Source organism: Littorina saxatilis, linkage group LG13 (assembly GCF_037325665.1).
Source record: "Littorina saxatilis isolate snail1 linkage group LG13, US_GU_Lsax_2.0, whole genome shotgun sequence".
Lineage (NCBI taxonomy): Eukaryota > Metazoa > Mollusca > Gastropoda > Littorinimorpha > Littorinidae > Littorina > Littorina saxatilis.
In genome coordinates this window covers 27,017,371-27,031,080 of record NC_090257.1, presented here as the reverse complement: position 1 = coordinate 27,031,080, position 13,710 = coordinate 27,017,371, and the positions used below count along the sequence as shown (strand labels likewise).

Genomic DNA, 13,710 nt, shown 5'->3' with positions numbered 1-13,710 from the left:
CTATTATTAGCTCGCACGATGTTTACAAATATCCTTTGACGCAATGTCTGTCTATGACGTAATTATACATGACGTAATATGTTTTGCGTGCCGGAATTCCAAAAATGAATAAGACAGTAACAAAGCCTAGTTCTAAACAAGTGGATTGTTAAAGATGATGCAGTGCTGAACACGTACCTGGATGATAACAAGGTGGGTGGGAGACATTGAGGACTTCAAAACGGGCAAGTAAAGGTGAAAGATAGTATGCACATGAACGCTCGTTGCATGACCACTGAGTGCGTTCGCACGTGCTAGCACACACCCCTGCATAATCATCATGTACCCACAGACACACACACACTGACACAGGTACATCCACACACACGCACACACACGCAATCGCGCAGACACACAAACATATTGTTGTATTAACGGGCACATGCAGATTTACATGCCCGCTTATGTGCGTTGACATGTTAATACGTTAGCAAGTAGATTAATTGTTTTTCTGTTTTCAACATCCGATGTGGTAAGCTCTGGATCGACGCAAGTTAGTTTCCTTTCTCAATTGATAGGGTTGTCCCTATGGTTGAAAACAATGTATACAAGTTCATCACTGTAAAACAGGCGGTTCATGAAAAGTACATATCTTTTACACAGTTGTAGTCAAATTGACTTTCAAAAGTTAAACACGTCCCGGACGTGATCGCAGGAATGTTACATCAACTATCAGGTGTTGTCACATATGACATTTATTTGGTGACAGTGTTTAGTCCACTTGTAGCTTTCTGATCCAAAACTGTTCCCTCTCGTGCCTGTGTGTAGGGTTGTTGGTGTACACCTGTTCGATGGGTAAACACCGCATGTCCTGCAGTGAGTGTCCAGGTAAACTGAAGTGCATTGTCACATGTGTACCAACATTTTTTTGGATGTGTGACCTATGCAAGTAGAAGCGGGTTTTGAGACTGTTTTTTGTCTCCCCGATATACTGTGCATGGTCACACTTGTTGCAGTACAGCATGTAGATAATGTTGGACGATGTGCAAGACATGCGGTGTCTGACCTCAAAGTGTTCTCTTGTACTGGCACTGGTGAAGGTCTTGGTTTCTGTCAAGTGTTCTTTGCATATGATGCATGTTTTACCACATTTTGCAACACCTGAGTCAGAGTCTACGGTGAGGGTTGGGGGAAGGACAGTAGGCATAATCATATGTTTGAGGCTTTTGGCGTTTCTTTCTCCAACCACTGGCAGTTCAGGTACCGCTTCCTTCATTCGTGTACTTGAGTGCAGTATTTCCTGATTTTCCTTCAACCATTCCCGCAGAGGAGGATTGGCAGGGTTGTGTGTGATAACAAAGGGAACTCTGTTGTTGGTAGACTTCTCTTTGTACGCTAAGGCCTCTGATCGTGGTGTTGCTCCTGCCCTCTCTTTGGCTTCCTCCAGCGTTTTCTTCTTGTATCCACGCAGTCGGAAGGCTTGCTCCAGCTGATGACATTGCTGTGCAAAGTCCTTCTTTTGGGAGCATATACGCCGTGCCCTCAACATCTGGCTGTAGGGGATGTTTTCCTTGCAGTGTCTTGGGTGGCACGACGTATAGTGAAGGTAGTTTCGTTTGTCCGTGGGCTTTGTATGGAGATCTGTCTCTATGTACCCCTCCTGCATTTTGAGCGTGATGTCCAAGAAGGGCATTTCAACCGGCGAAGAACCCATTGTGAATTTGATGGTAGGATGGAATGTGTTGATATGCTTCTGGAAGATCTCAAGTTCTTCTGGTGTGCCAGTCCATAGAAGGAAGATATCATCTATGAATCGCTTCCACGAGCTGGTATGGAGTGGAACTGGGCTTGATTCCAGCATGCGTTCTTCCAGCCATCCCATGAAGAGATTAGCAATTGTCGGAGCCATAGGAGTGCCCATTGCAGTCCCGTGTTCTTGTCTATACAGTTGTCCTTCAAATGTAAACACATTGTTGGAAAGGATGTGCCGAACAACCTGTACAATCGTTGATGCTGGTGGGCTGTTTGGTAAAGGTTTCAGTGTCAAGAAATGACGAAGTGCTCTCTCCATGTCATCATGCGGTATGTTAGTATATAACCCTACGACGTCAATGGTGACAAGGAGTGTTCCTGGGTTGAAGGGACCTTCGGTCGTGTTAAGATCCTGCACAGTTTGCAGCATGTGTGTTGTGTCTTTCACGTGGCTTGGGAGTTGCACGACCAGGTCTTGAAGCCAGCTGTCCACTAACTTCGAAAGTTTTACCGTAGGGCCTTCTACCCCTGAGACAATAGGTCGTCCCGGAGGGTTCTCAAGGGTTTTGTGGATCTTAGGTAGGTGGTAGAAACAGTGGGTTCTGACTGTGTTCAGTTCTGTTTTAGCCCATCTGTATGTTACATCATCGATACAACCCCTGTCATGTATATCTTCGACGATTTTGTTGGAGGTTTTAGCAATGGCAACTGTAGGATCTTTGTCTACCTTGCTGTAGTGTAGACTGTTGTTAAGTTGTCGTTCAGCTTCTTTGATGTAGTTGTCAGTATCTTGTACTACCACTGCCCCACCTTTGTCAGCTGTACTGATGCGTACCTCTCTGTTCAATACCATCTGGCGTAGTTGATGGAGGGCAACACGGTGGGGTTTGTCCATGTTGTCTCTGACTCTTGAGTTGTTTGCGAACGTCTCTGCTTGATGTTGTAGATTTGTACAGTATATATCTAGAGCTTTGTCTCTTCCTTTTTGCGGTTCGAAGAAAGTTTTCTTGTAGAACTTTGGTGGTTCATTTGCTTGTGTTTCAGGATCGTAGAACAATTCTTTTAGTCTTACCAGACGGCAGCCTTCCTTTATGTCCTCCACGATTTGTTGTTGGTCAACTGAGCGGGGTGTTGGGACAAACTTAGGCCCAAGTTCAAGTACATGTTTTTGCTCTTCGGATAGATCGACCTTCGATAAGTTGACGACCGTGTTGGAGATCACCTTGGGTGTGTTCTTGTCTATTGCCTTTTGGGTCCGTTTGAACCTCCTGCACTTTCTTTTTACCTTCACTGAGAAAGGTTGTCGTAGGTTTTGTTCGTGTTTTGGTTGCAATAATCTGCTGAGCTTTTTCTGTTTAGCTTTCCATTGTTTTTTCTTCAGTTTGGCTGCTTGTTGTTGCTGGTATCTATATGCTGCTTCAAATTCATGGAATCCAGATGTTTGTTGGATGTTGTACATGACCTGTTGAAGTTCACAATTTACTTTTTCTTTCAGGCAGCGGTATGTGTCTCTGCACGTACCGACAATTTCAAGGCTAGCTGAGTTGATAGCGTCATCAACAGTTTTATGCAAGAAGTCTGATTTTGGCAACGCATCCTTTCCAAATTTCAAAATCATACCTCTGGGAACGATAGAGTTGTTCATGCAGATTGTAAGGAAACGTTCGTGGGTATCGTAGCGAGCTAACTTGTCCGTCAGTTTCCACAGCAGTGCTTTGCTGTAGTGACTGTTAGTATCCATGGTGCCGGATCCAACGAAGGATGCAATGGAGATCAACAATAATGTCAAAAATAACGGCACCAGGCTAGTAGACGGAACCATCAGTGTGAAGGAAGAAAGCTTGGATCGAGAATCGATGCATGTTATTTTTTCAAGAAGCGTATACAAACAAATATGGAAAAAATAACCAAAACAAGCCTTCACGTTTTCACCAATATTTCGGCCTCGTGGCCTTCGTCAGTGTGTTCTATTATTAGCTCGCACGATGTTTACAAATATCCTTTGACGCAATGTCTGTCTATGACGTAATTATACATGACGTAATATGTTTTGCGTGCCGGAATTCCAAAAATGAATAAGACAGTAACAAAGCCTAGTTCTAAACAAGTGGATTGTTAAAGATGATGCAGTGCTGAACACGTACCTGGATGATAACAAGGTGGGTGGGAGACATTGAGGACTTCAAAACAGGCAAGTAAAGGTGAAAGATAGTATGCACATGAACGCTCGTTGCATGACCACTGAGTGCGTTCGCACGTGCTAGCACACACCCCTGCATAATCATCATGTACCCACAGACACACACACACTGACACAGGTACATCCACACCCACGCACACACACGCAATCGCGCGCGCGCGCAGACACACATACATATTGTTGTATTAACGGGCACATGCAGATTTACATGCCCGCTTATCGCCTTATGTACGTTGACATGTTAATACGTTAGCAAGTAGATTAATTGTTTTTCTGTTTTCAACATCCGATGTGGTAAGCTCTGGATCGACGCAAGTTAGTTTCCTTTCTCAATTGATAGGGTTGTCCCTATGGTTGAAAACAATGTATACAAGTTCATCACTGTAAAACAGGCGGTTCATGAAAAGTACATATCTTTTACACAGTTGTAGTCAAATTGACTTTCAAAAGTTAAACACAAAAGTTAAAGTTCAGACAATCACCACAAACACCAAGCAATCACATATATATAAACGCACGTTTCATGGGCCTCTGCGTCCTGTCCATGATAACAGAAAGAAAGATATATGAATTCCCCCATTGATCCTACCCCCGCCCCCCCCCCCCCTTCCATGTGACACCCTAGTATTAATTGCATTGACCGGTCGACAGGGCGTCAGACAAAAAGCAACTCCCTTAATGTATACGTCGACGTACTCTGGTATGACAATGTTGATTGTGTTGATACTGTCCATGTCTGAACGCCCTTAATGATGACATTATTGCACTTGTGTCATCTGCATCTGCCGTCCTCCCCCCAACACCAAAAACAAATTCACATTCCCCACATTCCTCACAGAAGCTGAAGAATTGCTTGAACACCACATCACGCACACCTCAAACGTCTTCCTCATAGGCGACTTTAACATACAGTTTGATCGGCCACAGAACAACCACACAAGACAGACGATGGACCTTATTGACTGTCATGATCTTAAGCAACTTGTTGACAAACCCACACGCAAGACACACGTCATTTATTGGATCGTCATCTACGAGTCAACTGACCTGGTGTATGGCGTTCATCTGAACGACTACCTCAGATCTGATCACTTTGCCGTTCTCTTCTCCCTCAAAGTAGCCAAGCCGTCAAAACAAAAGAAACACGTAGTTCGTCGCAACCTCAAACAAGTCAACACAGACACGTTTCGCGCAGAAGCAGCCAGCCGATATCTTGATCGTCCGCCTTCCTCAGATCCTGTCCTTCACTATGACTCCACTCTTCGCACACTTCTTGATGAACACGCACCCTCAAAAACAAAACTCATTGTAGATAGGCCTTCTGCACCTTTCATGACATCTGAAGTAATGAATGCACAACAAGTACGTCGCCGAGCAGAGAGGAAGTGGCGAACCGCTAAGCTAGAAGTTGACAGACAGATTTACAACAAGCACAAAGACCAAGTTCAGACAATCATCACACACACTAAACAATCACACTACAGTACCAACATCTGTGAAACAACCTCTGCTAAAGCCCTCTTTTCCACCATGAATGACCTACTTGGCAGCTCTTCTGCTTCTCGCTTGCCCAACAACATTGACCCTACCAAACTCCCTCAAGCTTTCTCTGAGTATTTCCACAACAAAATTCAAGCCATCCGTGACAAACTATAACATATCAAAGGTCCGACACTCCTCCTGCTTTTACAGGAACTCCTTTCACACATTTCAAGCCTCTGACTCTCCCTGAACTGGAAAAAGTCATCAAAGAAACCACATTTAAAAACCTGTGACCTTGACCCTCTTCCTACACAACTCTACTCTGACTGTCAACCTGAACTTCTTCCTTCTGTCTTTGAAACCATCAACAACTCTCTGCAATCAGGCACAGTCCCAGATTCCTTCAAGACTGCTATAGTCAAACCTCTTTTAAAGAAACCGTCGCTTGATCCTAACACACTCAGCAACTTCCGCCCTGTCTCAAATCTATCCTTCATCTCCACACTCCTTGAAAGAATAAGTCTGAATCAGCTTAACTCTCATCTTCTCTCCAACAACCTACTCTCTCCTCTTCAGTGAGCATATCGTCCTAAACACTCCACTGAAACTGCTCTTCTCAAAATAACTAACGATCTTCTTTCTGCCACTGACCAAAAACGATCCAAATTTACGTTTATCTTATTCTCCATCATTTGCTGATTCCAAAAACATATAAATATGTTATATTCGGATTATAAACAAGCTCTGAAAAATTAAATATATAAAAATTATTATTAAAATTAAATTGTCGAAATCAATTTAAAAACACTTTCATCTTATTCCTTGTCGGTTCCTGATTCCAAAAACATATAGATATGATATGTTTGGATTAAAAACACGCTCAGAAAGTTAAAACAAAGAGAGGTACAGAAAAGCGTGCTATCCTTCTTAGCGCAACTACTACCCCGCTCTTCTTGTCAATTTCACTGCCTTTGCCATGAGCGGTGGACTGACGATGCTACGAGAAAACGGTCTTGCTGAAAAATGGCATTGCGTTCAGTTTCATTCTGTGAGTTCGACAGCTACTTGACTAAATATTGTATTTTCGCCTTACGCGACTTGTTATTCTCTTCTTCTGCGTTCGTAGGCTGAAACTCCCACGATTTTTACGCGTATGACCGTTTTTACCCCGCCATTTAGGCAGCCATATGCCGCTTTCGGAGGAAGCATGCTGGGTATTTTCGTGTTTCTATAACCCACCGACATAGATTGCAGGATCTTTTCCATGCGCACTTGGTCTTTTGCTTGCGTGTACGTAGGAAAGGGGATAAGGCACTAGCAGGTCTGCACATAAGTTGACCAGGCGCGGCCGGGATTCGAACCCACGACCTTCCGCTTTGGCCTTTGGCATCTTCAGCACAGCTCTTTCTTGGTTCTCTTCGTATCTCACTGACAGCTATCAGACTGTTTCCATTCACAAACTGAACTCCAACCCCATCAGGCTTGAGTGCAAAGTCCCCCAGCAGTCTGAGCTTGGGCCTGTACTGTTCACTCTCTACACTCAACCTCTTGACCACGTCTTCAACCGACACAACGTTCTCCATCACTTTTTTTGCTGACGACTGACAACTTCAAAACAGCTCTACTCCTGATCAGTCTGACACTGTCCTATTCACTCTCTCTAATACCATCACCGACGTACAGAATTAGATGACAGAGAACAAACTTCAACTCAACAGCAACAAAACCGAAACCATTCTGATAGGGACCACATCCAAACTCTCAAAAGTCACCTCTGACTCTCTTGAACTCTCCGACTTGTCTGTCCCTCTGTCTTCTACTGTCAACATTCTTGGAGTCACCCTAGACAACACCCTCTCCATGAAACAACACATCTCTTCTGTCTCTCGCACCTCCAACTTTCAGCTCCGCCGCATTGCCACTATACGCATGTACCTCACCACAGATGCTACAGCCAAACTTGTCACTTCACCATTCTCTCTCGTCTTGACTATTGTAACTCCCTTCTTGCTGGACTTCCCGCTTCTTCTATCTATCGTCTTCAACGCTATCAAAACAGCTCTGCCCGTCTTGTTCTTAAAAAAGAACAAGTCGCGTAAGGCGAAAATACAATATTTAGTCAAGTAGCTGTCGAACTCACAGAATGAAACTGAACGCAACGCAACGCAGCAAGACCGTATACTCGTAGCATCGTCACTCCACCGCCCGTGGCAAAGGCAGTGCCCGTGGAATTGACAAGAAGAGCGGGGTATTCGTTGCGCTAAGAAGGATAGCACGCTTTTCTGTACCTCTCTTCGTTTTAACTTTCTGAGCGTGTTTTTAATCCAAACATATCATATCTATATATTTTTGGAATCAGGAACCGACAAGGAATAAGATGAAAGTGTTTTTGAATTGATTTCGAAAAAAAAATTTTGATAATAATTTTTATATATTTAATTTTTAGAGCTTGTTTTTAATCCGAATATAACATATTTATATGTTTTTGGAATCAGCAAATGATGGAGAATAAGATAAACGTAAATTTGGATCGTTTTATAAATTTTTATTTTTTTTTACAATTTTCAGATTTTTAATGACCAAAGTCATTAATTAATTTTTAAGCCACCAAGCTGAAATGCAATACCGAACCCCGGGCTTCGTCGAAGATTACTTGACGAAAATTTCAACCAATTTGGTTGAAAAATGAGGGCGTGACAGTGCCGCCTCAACTTTCACGAAAAGCCGGATATGACGTCATCAAAGACATTTATCAAAAAAATGAAAAAAACGTTCGGGGATTTCATACCCAGGAACTCTCATGTCAAATTTCATAAAGATCGGTCCAGTAGTTTAGTCTGAATCGCTCTACACACACACACACACACACACACAGACACACACACACACGCACATACACCACGACCCTCGTTTCGATTCCCCCTCGATGTTAAAATATTTAGTCAAAACTTGACTAAATATAAAAAGAAAGACCACATCACCCCTCTATTGCAACAACTCCACTGGCTACCCATCTCACACAGGATCAAATACAAGCTCAACACTCTCACATACAAACGCCTCAACAAGCTCACTCCTACCTATCTCTCTGATTCCCTCTCACTCTATCAACCTTCCCGACCACTCCCTCCTCAAACGACAACCTCAAACTCAACATACCTCACACCAAGCTCAAAACTGCAGCCCAACGATCCTTTTCCTTTCACGCTCCCACCAACTGGAACTCACTACCTCTCCCCCTCCGTCAAAAACAGTCTTTAGAAGCATTTAAATCTGGCCTCAAGACTTTTCTTTTCCCTAAATAATTCTCAGACTACAGTGCCCCGCTACACCCCCCCCTCACCCATTTGACCTGCAAGTTTAAATCAGATCAGTTGTAAATATAGCCATGTACATAATTATTGTTTGAAATTGTCTTTTCTTTTTCGTGCTTACTTTTGAGTGCCCTGTCTCTGTGTTGTTGCCTTGTCATCTTCATGCAATTTATGCATAAGTGTAAATGAGTATGCTTGAGTTGTTAATGCGAAAGAGTGTGTATGAGTGCGCCTTGAGTCGCCTTGTGGTGAGATATGTGCGCGTTATAAATTCTCGTATTATTATAGGTTTAAAATGAACTATGTTTCTATTTGTTGGTAGGGGTGTGTGCGTATTAATTGGTGTCCAGCAGTTATATGAACTATGTTTGTTGATGTGTCCAAGCCTGTAAAACCACTTACGCTCGATAAGTCTACTAAGTGTTATTTATGAAACACCGGTAAGTCCTTACCGGGGTGTCTCCGAGCTGTAAAGTTAGAGGACCCATCCCCCTCCTCTAAAGTCGCTACATGTCCGTAACTTCACCAACACTGTCCATGTCACTCTTTTCATACGTTATTCAAACTGTCAATTCTGAATAAATCTTGTTCAAATATTGTTTGTAGATGTATGTCCCTCATGGACACACATGGTGTCATTTAAGCACCAATGCATTGCGGACAAATACGAGATACTGCTCGCAAAAGATTTCAACCGATGCTCGATCATACCGGCTTTGTGGCGAAAGCGTGCTAGCGTCTTCTCTAATGCATTATACAGTGTCGAGAATTTTTCCTCTGATTCCGTGGCCGATCGGTTTTAGCATTCGCCTGATACGCGATTGAGTGGAGTTCAAATCGCCATCTGGCCGTCCTTTTTTTCTTATTTACTCTTAGCCATTTGTTTATTTTGTTTATTTTCTTCATGTGCAAGAGAGTACGTTGTGATGTCAAAATTGATTTTAAAAATTAATTTTATGCAGGAATTAGTTTCTTTTTAAAAATCTTTTGTTACCATGATATTAGTTTATTGATAAAGTTTGTTAATCTAAACATGTAAACATTTGATTGAAAAAAAGACCAATGAAGAAGGATGCTCCCCGCTTGAAAAAAAAAGGTGAGAGAGAAGGCACAAAAAAACCTTAACGGTAGCAGCCACCTGCATGCAAATGAGATTTAAAAAAAAAATGTCTCCCCGTGTTTTTATTTCATTCAGTTTGTTTGGGTTGTTGCTATTGACTTTGAAACTGACACGCCGGCGGAAACGCCGGTAACGCGTGCGCAGAGAAGGGCCCGGGCAAGCATGGGGAATCTCCTATTCTAAAAATAACCAATACTGGTAGCTGCCGACCTTCCGCCAGACTCACATGAATACCGGGGGAAAATAAATAATTACTGGGTAGTAAAAATAAATACTGGGCGGTAGTTAAACGACATTTTGATTTTTTAGGACACAATTTTGCAGCTTTTTCAAGAATATGGGCCCTGATCTTGATACCCTGCACATGTTGACGTCCAGACAGCAGTATGAACTGTGTGTGTTGATACTTTCCAGGTCTTGACGCCCTGCACATGTTGACGTCGAGACAGCAGTATGAACTACGCGTGGACCTGATGATGTGGAACGGAACAAAAGGTTACGCCACCTACAACAACTTCTCCATCAGCGACAGCAGCGACAACTACCGTCTGAACTATGACAGCTTCACAAGGGGGAACGCTGGTAGGTAGTGATCTAAAAAGAAAAACAAGTCGCGTAAGGCGAAATTACTACATCTAGTGAGGCTGTCGAACTCACAGAATGAAACTGAACGCACTGCTTTTTTTTTTTAACCTAGACAATACGAAGTGAAATTGACTGGCCAGTACAGCGCGGTATTGTGCTAAGAAGGAAAGCGCGCATTTCTGTATTCTTTTTAACTTTATGAGTTTGTTCTGATTACCAGATATTATATCTATATGTTTTTTGAATCAGGAAATGATAAAGATGAAATCATTTTTGGATCGATTTTTGAAATTGTAATCGTAGTACTAATATGCCTACTTTTGTTCATTGTGATCACATTTTAAGAGTAAACATGACATATGTATATATTTTTAGATTCGGAATTTGATGAAGAATACGATGCAATCAATTTGAAATCTGTTTGTGAAAATTTGATTTTAATGAAAACTTTAATGAGCACACTAATTACCTATGTTTTTAATTTCCGAACTGCAATGCAATCCCATAGTCCGGACTTCGTCAAAAATTGCTTGACCAAAATTTCAACCAGTTTGGTGGAAAAATGAGGGCGTGAGAGTGCGGCCTCAACTTTCACAAAAAGCTGGATATGACGTCATCAAAACCATGTATCCAAACAAAGAAAAAAACGTCTGGGGATATTATACCCAGGAACTTTCATGTAAAGTTTGATGAAGACCGGTGCAGTAGTTTTCTCTGAATCGCTCTACACACACACACACACACACACACACACACACACACACACACACAGACACACATACACCACACCCTCGTCTCGATTCCCTGTCCATGTAAAAACATTTTGTCAAAACTTAACTAAATTGAAAACGAAGGGTAGTCTGTTAAGAAATATCACTTAAACAGCTTCCCAAAATGCATGATGTGAGTAAAGTTGGTGTCTAACATGTACCTCATATATTTCTCTTTTTGCTGCATTAAAGCGATCATTGAAAATATAGCTCACAGTGCCCGTATTCAAGGACTTCTTGAAACACTTGTTGCTGTTAGACACCAAACCTTGCATTCAAAGCTGTTTTATTATTATGGATTGCACCCAAGCACACACTTCGGGGGGCCCGGGTAGCTCAGGTGGTAGAGCACTGGACTTGTGATCGAGAGGTCGCTGGTTCGAATCCGGGCCGGGACGGACACGGGTCAACTTTATGTGCAGACCCAGAGACGGTATCCATCTCCCACCCCCGTGTCACCACAATGGCACGTTAAAGATCTTGGTCATTCTACCATAAGTGCAGATGGCTGATACCACCTAAACACGCAAACATCAAAAAGCCGTGAGGGCGTAAAACTCGAATCGTATAAACCAATTCATGTCCAATATAGGCAATTAAGACCTGACGGACAATAAGCCCCTTAAAATTTACTTTTTTTTTTTGCACACACTTCGTGTAATTGAGACGTAGATGAGCTTATGCTTACTACACCTTGTGATTTTGATTGCTCCTTATGTAAAATTGACGGAAATAGATCAATTCAAAGTTTTCTAGTTCGAAACAACAAGGCTACGACCAAATAACTTGCATGTTACAGCCTTCATTAAATTCAAAATGTAATGAAAGCTGCAGCAGGCAAGTTATGCATGTTTTCGAATTACATCACTTTGACTTCATCGAATTCTTAAGTGTTGCATGCAGAATTAATTCAACAGCAAAATCCAGTCGGCAGCAGGCTGTTGGTTTTGTATGTGTAGTAGATAAAGGGTACCATCAACCCATGTAAAAGCATGAACACATCTGTAGTGGTGAATATGATCACTAACAAGACAGTATACTGAGAGCAGTTACGAACAAAAATGTAGGATCCAAAACGGCACTTGATGTGTATTCCTTGTGGCAGTTAATTATGAATCTCTTGACTTCTGCACGCACACGCACACACACACACACACAAACACACACACACACACACACACACACACACACACACACATACATACATACAAAACACACGCACACACACACACACACACACACACACACACACACACTCACTCACTCACAAACACACACACACATACACACACACACATTCACACACACCCCACACACATACACTCACACACACGCACCCCCTCGACCGGCCTCCCATCGCACACGCATACGCATGCACACACACACACACACACACACACACACACACACACACACACACACACACACACACACACATACACACACCAGGGGCGGATTAGGGGGGTGGTTACAGGGGTTCCGGACCCCCTCCCTGGCTGTCCACAAAAAAGATTTAATACTAATTTTAAAAGAAATAATGAGTGGCTGCTGACACCAGTTGATCATGTTTAAAATCAAGGATAAGCAATAAATTGTTCATAAAATAGCTAAAACTCTTCAGCTTCAGGGGAGCTTCGCCCCCCCCCCCCCCCCAAGACACCCCAACGGGGCCTTGCCCCTGTACCCCTCAAGGGGTCTACCCCTGGACCCCAGGTTGTAACCCCCCCACCTCTGGCTTAACTGCTTCGCCCCTGCACACACACACACACACACAGACACACACACACACACACACACACACACATATTCACACACACCACACACATACACACACATACACACACACACACACACACTGACGAGGCTATTAATCTCCATCCACAGGTGACAGCCTGTACTATCATCGCGGTCGCCAGTTCACCACGTGGGACAGGGATCACGACACGTGGAGCGGCACTAACTCTGCACAGTATTTCCACAGCGCCTGGTGGTACAGTTCCAACTCCCACACCAGTCTGAACGGGGAGTACATGCCCAACAGCACTGCTCAACCTGGCAAAGGGATATATTGGTATCATTTTGGAATATTTGACTCCCATAAATTTAGTGAAATGAAGATACGCGTAGTTTAAGAAAGAACATGTCTATGATTGATATGAAATGCTTCATCAAGTCGGTAAATACAAGGCAAGCTAAAACATAGTATCAATATTCGCTTTAAAAAAACCGATTAGTTAAAAAATAAGTTTAGGGTAAATTAAAATATTCAAAATCTTGATTTCGAATACTTTAAAGCGGATATATTCTAACGGCATACGTACTCGAAGACAAGCTGAATTGTCCCCCTTTTAGTGGTACAAGAAGTTATCTATTTCATTCTGAAACCCAGGACCATGTTTGGCAAAAATTGTCCCAAACGGGTTTAGTAACATCCAAAGCAAACATAAACCAAAATACCTGCTGAAACAATTAATATATCTACAGTCCTCCATTTAAAAGTGCCTTTTA

General features: G+C 42.6%; 1 protein-coding gene across 1 annotated transcript in view; it reads left to right on the top strand.

The window, feature by feature from the left end:
* LOC138945845 (microfibril-associated glycoprotein 4-like) overlaps positions 1-13,356 on the top strand; it is an 18,513-nt gene extending 5,157 nt beyond the window's left edge. Inside the window, exons 4-5 of the mRNA XM_070317360.1 lie at positions 10,262-10,429; positions 13,087-13,356. Of these exons, the coding sequence (XP_070173461.1) occupies positions 10,262-10,429; positions 13,087-13,334 (416 nt within the window). The 3' untranslated portion in view covers positions 13,335-13,356. The remainder of the gene's footprint in view (positions 1-10,261; positions 10,430-13,086) is intronic.
* The last annotated feature ends 354 nt before the right edge of the window (positions 13,357-13,710 follow it).